General features: G+C 44.2%; 1 protein-coding gene across 1 annotated transcript; it reads left to right on the top strand.

Moving 5' to 3' along the window:
* Positions 1-761: 761 nt before the first annotated feature.
* On the top strand, positions 762-8,366 carry ABRACL (ABRA C-terminal like). Its single transcript, XM_081907237.1, has 3 exons — positions 762-971; positions 4,942-5,008; positions 6,391-8,366. Exons 2-3 carry the CDS (start codon positions 4,948-4,950, stop codon positions 6,573-6,575), a joined length of 246 nt encoding a protein of 81 aa, XP_081763363.1. The 5' UTR covers positions 762-971; positions 4,942-4,947; the 3' UTR covers positions 6,576-8,366.
* The last annotated feature ends 548 nt before the right edge of the window (positions 8,367-8,914 follow it).

The raw sequence follows: 8,914 nt of genomic DNA, 5'->3' as shown, positions 1-8,914 counted from the left end.
TACACCACAGTGGGAGGGGGGCTACTCCACCAGGTTGTTGATGATTTTTGGATCTATAAAGTTCTTTATTTGTACATGTAAACCATTGACTGATGCTGCCGTAGCATATAATGAACATACAGGTGCAAACCAGCCGTTATCTCAAGTGTGGAGAACCTTTGCCAACACCCTCCTCCCATGTTGCTGAACTACAGCTCCCATCATCCCTGGCCACTGACCAGGCTTACTGGGGCTAACGCAGTTGTAGTTCAGTAACATCTACAGGATCTATGGTTCCCCACCTTACCTAAAGTAGCTCTACACCTCACTTGTGAAAACTCCACAAACCCTTTCCCCAGGAGAACTCTGCAGAAGTGAATCCTGTAGAAGAAGCTTTTCTGCTGAAATCCCCTCTTTTACATTGGGCAGAAGGCAGATCTGGATCAACTGGTAGATCTCTGTGTGATTCCCACCAGTTTAACGACGGCAGCAACAAGATGAGTTCCCCCTGCCTTACACTATATAGAGAAAATATATATATTCTCTCTCTCTCTCTAGGTTAAGCAGGAGTGGAAGGACTGTGGACGTAGTTCAGTTCTGGTATTCAAAATGAATTCCTGGGCTTACAATTCTTTAAATTCTTTTGAATCAGGTTGGGGCATCTCCAGGTTCTGGCGGGGCCAAAACAGATCCCGCAGGTATGGCGTCTGCCCACGCAACACTAGCAACAGAGGACAGGGCTTCTGTACCTGTTTCTCTCCCCCCACCTTCTCTCTCTCCCTCTCCCAAGAGAGCTTCTGTTCCTTTCTGTGGGCGGCACCTACCCTATTCTCGTGCCTTTTTTTGGCAGCAGCTTCCCTCCTTCTGACACTCCCTCCGAACACCACACTTCCTCCTGTACTTTGCTTCCGAAGGCGGCTCCTTTCTAACCATTCAAAGAAACCGGAGGAGGAGGAGGAGAAGGAATCCTGCCGTAGGGGAATCTGATCAAGGTGAGCGTGGAGATGGGGGCGCACCACGAGGGTGGGCAACCGGTGGTGGGCGGCGGCGGAGGCATGGAGGGGCTCGGTGGTTGGCCAGCCCGACTCAGAGCTGGGGCTCATGGATGGGGGGACGGGGCTTGTGGGGGGCAGGCGAATGCATGCAGCCATTAAGTAAAACCTGCGTTTTTGGCGCTGAGATCCAAGCCGGTGGCGATTTGGGGGAGCCCGGGGATCTCCCGCCCTGGCCCTGCTTAGGAAGGAGGCGGCGTGTCAACCTGCAGTACTTCCGCACCGGGGTCCCCCACGTGACCTGCTGCACGCGGTTGGGGACTGAAAGGAAGAAGCCGCCGGTGTGCGTCACGTATTATTTTTTATTTTAAGAAAAAGGGGTGGGGAAGGGGTCTAAAGACTCCTTCCCTCCTTTTCTTAAATTAAATAATAATAAAAATCCGGATTCTTTGCTACTGCTAAGGGTTTGTGATGGGCTCTCACCCCTATAAGGCAACAGCAGCGCTCGGAAGGGCGCCCTGGTTTCATATGGAATCAGGGCTGATCTTCTCCCTAGTAAAATAAAATAAATCAACATGCTTTGCGGGACTTAACGCTCGGCATAATGGCAGCACCAGGGTGGCATTCCTAAGCAAGCTTATTTTGGGTGGGCGGAGTGGGGCCGGCTTCCAAGCAAAAAAGCCTGGGGTCGGGGCTGCAAGGCTCGCTCCCGGGGCGGCACGTGCGCCGCCGTCTGCTTTCCTCCAATCGGCGCCTGCGAGTTGTTTCCACGCCAACAGTTCCCACTTCCCCGTGTCCGCCCCGCCTCCGTCTCCTCATTGAGTCTCCAGCGCAGGTTTCCTCACGGAAGAGCTGACGCGCGGCGCGCCTTCTGGGCTTGCTGCTGCTGCTGCTCTTGGAAGCAGATGACGAAGAAAGCAGAGTGTGACCTGTGGGGTGGGGGAGGCAAAGAGCTGTTTTGGCGAGGTAGCCTGGGAAAGGAGGGTTTGTGAGAGACCAGGGAAGCAGCAGCAGCAGCAGCAGCGAGGAAGGCTCCCTTGGTGTGATCTGAACCCAGAGGCAACATGGCCAAATTAGGGTGTGCAAAGCATCAGGAAGGAAGTTACTCAGCGGCTGGTTTGCAGAGCGCTGAACCCACACGAAAGCAATCTGTGGTCCTAAACACAACCAACCCATTTCCTGCCTCTCCTGCACTCCTAAGACCAGCATCCTAAGTCAGCTCCCCCACTAACATTTAGCTGTTGCAGGGGTGAGGAATCTCTGGTTCCCCAGGCTCCAGTTTCCACTTTTCCCAGATAGCATGGCCACTGGTAAGGGGAGATAGGAGTTGCAATTCTACAGCCTCCTGATCTATTGGGATCCAACTTCATGCCTGTGAAAATTTTCAGATAAATATATCCTTTCAACACCTTGGGATAATGTGTGAACAGAAACATATTCAAGTAGACATTGGCCACTTCCCGCCACATTTATGCTATTTCAAGTATTCCAGTCTTCAGCCGGGAATATACTTGTTCCAAGTTGTTATTGCATTTCATGTAATTGTGGAAGCAGGATCATGACAGGGATACATGTGTGTGTAGCGGCTACAGTCATTTACTCACTTGCTGGGCAGTAAGTCTCATTGAACTCAATGGCTCTTCTGAGTAGACATGTTTAGGGTTCTACTTCTTAACTGAAAATATGGCAGTTTCTTAGCCATTGTGGTTATGGTGAACAGACAGGAAATTAAGAGACAGTCTGCTAATGTCTCCGTCCTGCTTCTAATACGTTCTGTGTTCAGTGTTAAAGTGATAAGGTGAATGTCTCTATTGAAACATTATCTGGGGGCAGTAATAGTTTGTGGACTGATTCTTGAAGAACTTGCATGTCTGTCAACTCCTGTTAAAGGGTTTAATTCTGGACATTCTGTGGGAGATATCCAACTAATTTGTTCCATCAGCACAAGGATTTCTGCTGGCACAATGAAACTCAACCCCCCAGCCCCTAAATCAGTTTTGGGATTTCCACCAGTTCTCCAGTACAGATTTTGGATGGGTGTGGGGTATGTGGGCAGGAGAGAAGACAGGGAAAGTTCTGTTTTGTAAGCAGAAATCCTTGTGCTGACTGGACATGTTAGGGCCGTATCCAGATATGCAGTTCATATACACAAACAACAATTTTATCCAGTAAAAATGCCATTGGTTGGCCTAAGAAGTAATTTGCTTCAGCGGGTCAGTATCATTGGAGTGCAACACAGCACATTTTGAAGAGGTGGTGATGTTACAGCATACATTGTCAGGATGCTGTGGTCTGCAACCACCTGCCTATCTGTGATAAAATCATGTTTTTGGTGTTTGGCCATTTTACTCTTCCACTTTTTTTCAGAGGAACTGTGAAACCACTTCGTGTGCAATGTTTCTTTTTAAAATGTACACCTAATGAGACAAATATGTATGGAAACACTTATATTCCACAAGTATACAAAATCAGAGAGACAGCATTGATTGCAGTTCTTTGCTGATTGTACTCTCAGTGGCAAATCCTAGTTTACTGCTGTGAAATGTGTGGCATAATCCTCATGGCACGCTACCAGCTTACACAATTCCACCATCAACTGTAACTTCATTGTTTTTGGAAAAACAACAACTTCTCTTTTCCTACCAGAGGAACAAAAAAAGATAAAACTAATGGCTGGCCTCCACATGTTCACTTTGCATTGCTTCATGTGACTGCCGTTACTATATAATGAAACACTTGTGTTCAGGGCTTACTACACAGATTGGGTCATTTCTCTAATGCAGAGCAAATTATCATCAAAGTTTGATGTGGTAGCATGATAAGCACTGCCTGATGCACATGGTAAGCTCCTCTAGTGCTGTTTTATGTGCTGTGTGGAGCACGTTAAAGTGACAATAATGTGTCAGCAGCAACGCTTAAACCTTTTCTCAGCCTATGGGCAGATATTCTGTTACAGCTATTCTGTTCTATGTATTACAACCTGTTGCACTTTGGGTGCCACACATGCATGTTCACACACACATGCCGTTTCTGAAAGCATATGGAATACAATCGTTTAATTAGCCATGCTGGAATTAAATATAGCACTTCTCTCCATTTTAGACCAGAGCTGAAGGAATAAACCACCTGTGGTCTCAAAATTAACAATGCTTATTCCAATATCATGAGCACAAAATGCACATGGGCCATAAAATATCTAGAACCAGTAATCAGAGAAGACTGCCAGTTTTTCCTTGTGTTTTGTCTAGGAAAGTAGTGATTTACATCCTGTGGGTTGTATCCAGCTCAAGTCATACTCCAAGTAGACCCACTGATATTAATGGATCTAAGTGAGTTAATGGTGGCCAATTTTAAAAAATAATAATGTAAAAAGATGGCGAATCACAGAATCATAGCATTGGAAGGGACCTTGAGGATCAACTACTCCAGGGTTCCTGAACCTCGGCCCTCCAGATGTGTTGAGACTACAATTCCCATCATCCCTGACCACTGGTCCTGCTAGCTAGGGATCATGGGATCCCCAGCTATAGGGAGTTCCTACAATCCCTAGTTGTAGGCCAAAAACATTGAGGAAGCCTGAACTAGTCCACCCCCCTGCAATGCAGAAATATGCAGCTGTAATTGAGGCTGTGCATGAGACTGGGATCGAGGGAAGCATGGCTGCTGCATTCCCACACTGCCCTCTCCAAGAAGCCTTGCAAAGCTCGGATCCACAGAGGGTGCCATGAAGAGGGCACAGCAGCCATGCCACTCAGCACTGTTGTTTCTCCAGTGGTGGTAGGGGCTGGGCGGGCACAGTGGACTCTGTTTGTGAACACACGCACCCATGCACACATGCACCCTCGTGGCATGGAGACACTCTCCGCCGCTGGCACTGAGTCCACAATAATCCAGTGTGGTGTGATCTGGAAAAGAAAAGAAAGAAAACTGAATGGAACAAGTTGTAACTCATTAAATAATTCATTTGTAGGCAACAATGAACATTGAACATGAAATCGGCCTTTTAGTTGAAGAGATTCGGAGACTGGGGACCAAAAGTAAGTACCTGGAACTTAGTGGTTAAGAAAGAAAGAAAGAAAGAAAGAAAGAAAGAAAGAAAGAAAGAAAGAAAGAAAGAAAGAAAGACGGTAACGGTTTAGGCATCTCAAACCGTGGGAGACTGGATGCACATCAGTCAAGATTTCTGCACTTAACTTTTTGAGAACAACTCAAATGTGATAGGATACGGTTACAAAATTTGTTCCAGTCTGGAGAATTCTCTTTAGCACCTCTGTTTTGGGGTTCACCTATGAAGTGTCTTTAGGAAGTGTCTTCAGAACTCCCATTTCCAGTAAATGTTTATCCAGTTGCCATTTTCCTGGGTTCTGATCTAGCAAATTCCTAGCTAGCTATTCTAACAAGACGAGCACAGTATGTGTGTTTGGCTTTCACTGCTCTGCATTTGGCTTCTGTGCTACCTAAATGTGGAGTTTACAGTGAGAGGAAAAAGTATTTTATCCCCTGCTAAATTTGCCCATTTGCCCTCTGACGAAGAAATGACCAGTCCATAATTTTAATGGTAGGTTTATTGTAGCTGTGAGAGACAGAATAACAACAGGAAAACCCCCATAAACCCAGAAGACAAAAGTCCTTCAACTCTGATTGATGATATACACCAGGCACCCTCAACCTTCGGCCCTCCTGATGTTTTGGACTACAATTCCCATCATCCCTGACCACTGGTCCTGTTAGCTAGGGATGATGGGAGTTGTAGTCCCAAAACATCTGGAGGGCCAAGTTTGGCCATGCCTGCTTTATGCCATAATAACTTCTTTTTAGTTTTTAAGGTGTCACAAGAGTTTTAACAGTTACTCCTGAGTTACTTTAGCTTAACTAGGCCTAAATTTTGGGTTGTATTAATAGTACTCAATATAGAATCATAGAATTGAAGTGTTGGAAGGGACCATGAGTTCGAATCTGCTTTTATCCTTCTAACTTCCTGTGAGTTGAGGGGGGAAAGGCTTCACCAATTTGCCATCTCACACAGATCCACTTTTTTTGTTCCCCTTAATGGCCCATCACCCAGGTGATCACCTCATCAGGAGGCTGGACTGACTATTCCAATAATTAGAAGCCTTGATTGGGTTTTAACACTTGCTGTATCCTTAGAAAGGTCTCTGTATGTAGTGTAACATCCCAAAGTCATAAAAGTATTTTTCAGATCTGCTTTTAAATGAAAACTGTTCACAAGGCACTTTATAGCAATTCCAAAAATGTAAGTAAAAGCAATTCATCCAAAGCACAAAAAACCAGGACAACTAAAATAATAAGACCAAAAGTGTAAAATCATGTATGAAAATCATGTAAAACACAATGAATTAATGCCTGATGAAATAAAAATATTGTCTATAATCACAATGTAAATATTTCTTTTGTCTAGATCCTGATGGAACACTGAGTGTGAAGTTTGGTGTGCTCTTTGCTGATGACAAATGTGCCAACCTTTTTGAAGCTTTGGTGGGGACTCTTAAAGCTGCAAAACGAAGGAAGATTGTTAGTTACCCTGGAGAGCTGCTTCTGCAAGGTGTTCATGACAATGTTGACATTTTGTTACTGCAAGAATAGCATAGCTTTCTACGTTCGTTATTTTTTCAGACAAATGAATATACAGAATTCTCAGACCAAGGCCAAGTTTGCATGAACGTGTATTTTGTTATATATCTTTATAATGAAAATGAATGTACTTCTTTGGGGACTTAAGCCTTTCCTTTCCCTTCTATCATTTTGTGAATGCATTACTGCAAATGAGTGTTGGATAAAATGATATAATGATCTCCCTTTTTCTTTTGTCTCAGGTATTGCATTTTTGAGCTGTCCAAATGGTTATTAATGTTTGAACAGGAGATTTTACAAATAATTTAGCTGTGTTTACTAGCTAAAGGCACGAATCCTCAGTGGCCATGCTTTTGTTGGTTTCTTTTTTTGTTTTGCTTTTATTTTTTTATCTTTGTAACTAGGGTAGCCACTAAGATATTGTCCCCCCCCCCCCAGGACACAGATGTGTATGAGCAAGTAAATAAATAAAGCTGCAGATTTAGAAATAATTACTGTAATTTAAGTAGAAATACAATACCTCTCGCCATAGTGGGGAGTGAAGACTGCTCAGTCTGTTATCTAGGTGCTAAGCCCTGAAGGGCAACTTCAGGGCACTTACTGTTCTTTATCTTGAAGCCAGGCTTGGACAAGGCAACCCTTTAAATGGAGGAGGCCTTCAAACCAGCATCAATTACTCTAGGCAAAACAAAGTAATAGAGCAGAAGGACAGACACACACAAAGAAGCTTGAAAAAGTCTGTATTTAATAGACTCTTCCCATGTGACATTTGAGAGGCACAACATAGTAGTCTTATGTGATGTATCTCACATTTCAGAGGGATTGTGCAAGGGATAGAAAATGTCTTAGAGGCCCGATAAACAAAATAACTGCACAACGCTTTCATTTTGAATGACCGCAGTGTAGGACAATTATTAGAGAGCCTGATTCCTCTATAGAACTTGAGGGTGCTGCCCATCTGGGAAAATGGGCAACTCACACCTGTTTTGCCCCAGGGAAATTGAGTGGACTCCTATAGGCTGGAGGCTGCTGGAGGTCCAGCCCTTGGTCCGTTTGAGAACACCAATGAGTGTATAAGGGAGAAAGGGCTCCCTCTTTCTAACCTGAAGCCTCTGTGGAGATTGTAGTTTCTTAAGGTGCATAGAATTGTAGATCTGAGAGGGATGTGTGATGTGATTCTTGGGGACGGTGTGTGCGCTTTAAATGTGCTTTGAATGATGGGAGGAGCATCTCATGAAAGAAGAAAGTGTTGTACTGGAGAATCAGCCAAAACAAACAAACCAAACCAAACTGTTCTATAAGCACATTCCATGATCTTCCACTTCTCTGCTCAGGATAACTGAACTGTTCTTCAAACATGTGTCATTTGTTCAGAGAACTAATATGACATTTCTGTCCCAATAAACATTCAGGGGGAATATCCAATAGTTTTAAGGAAGTGGCAGTACAATAACCACCCATATTTTGCTACTTACCTTCTAAGTCTGTGGTGAACTTCTCTCCATAGTTCAGTCACGAACTTGAAATGCACTGATGAGTCTGTTGGTTTTGCACTTTCTTTCTCTACTGAATCAGTGGCAAAGTGGTCTTCTGTGAAAGCTTGCCAACAGTCCTGAAAGCTCCAGCTAAAATAGTAAAAAAACAAAACAAACATGATAGTTATTTTTGCCATCCTTTCTCTGTGTAAATAAATTAGCTTTGACTCAAGAGACTTTACTTTGTATGTTTGCACCAGCAGAATTTGGTTCAATAAAAGTTTCAACTTTCCCCCTGCTCTACGATAAATATTTTCAAGTCTACAAATCTCAGCAGTATTCATGTATTTCTTTCAGTACTGGAAGACACTTGCGCACAGGAACCTTGTTCTGTTTTATATAGATCCTCCTCTCCTATTCTACACAGATATTAACAGCCTCAGGGCTGATTCACACATGCAGTTGAAAATGGCGTTTCCTTCCTTTGAGGAATATTGTCTCTCCATGTTAGGTGACGTGAGTGGAGCAGCGGAAAAAATAAGGGGGAGAGAAATGGAGCTACCAAGGGTGGCAGGTAGAGGGAAGAAAAAGGGCTGCTTCAGGAGTCGGGGGAGATAGAGCATATGGAAGTGTCAGAGACAGGGAGGGGCTGGAGCACCAGAGTGAAGGCTGAATCTGGTAAAACATTCACATAAAAATATTTTTTAAAAAAGTGTCACCCTCCAATTAAATTACAAGTCACATGAGTTTTCATTAACTGAACTGTAAAAACCACAGATCTAGTATGTTACAACACTGGGATGGCGGCGGGGGGGGGGGAGGATCCCTGGTGTGGCTTGTTGTAGTTGTTATAAGAAATACCCTCAAAACCATAAT

This window comes from Podarcis melisellensis (assembly GCF_964234715.1).
Source record: "Podarcis melisellensis genome assembly, chromosome: 3".
Lineage (NCBI taxonomy): Eukaryota > Metazoa > Chordata > Lepidosauria > Squamata > Lacertidae > Podarcis > Podarcis melisellensis.
Note: the sequence above shows the minus strand (reverse complement) of the source record. Positions and strands in the feature narration are given on the sequence as shown.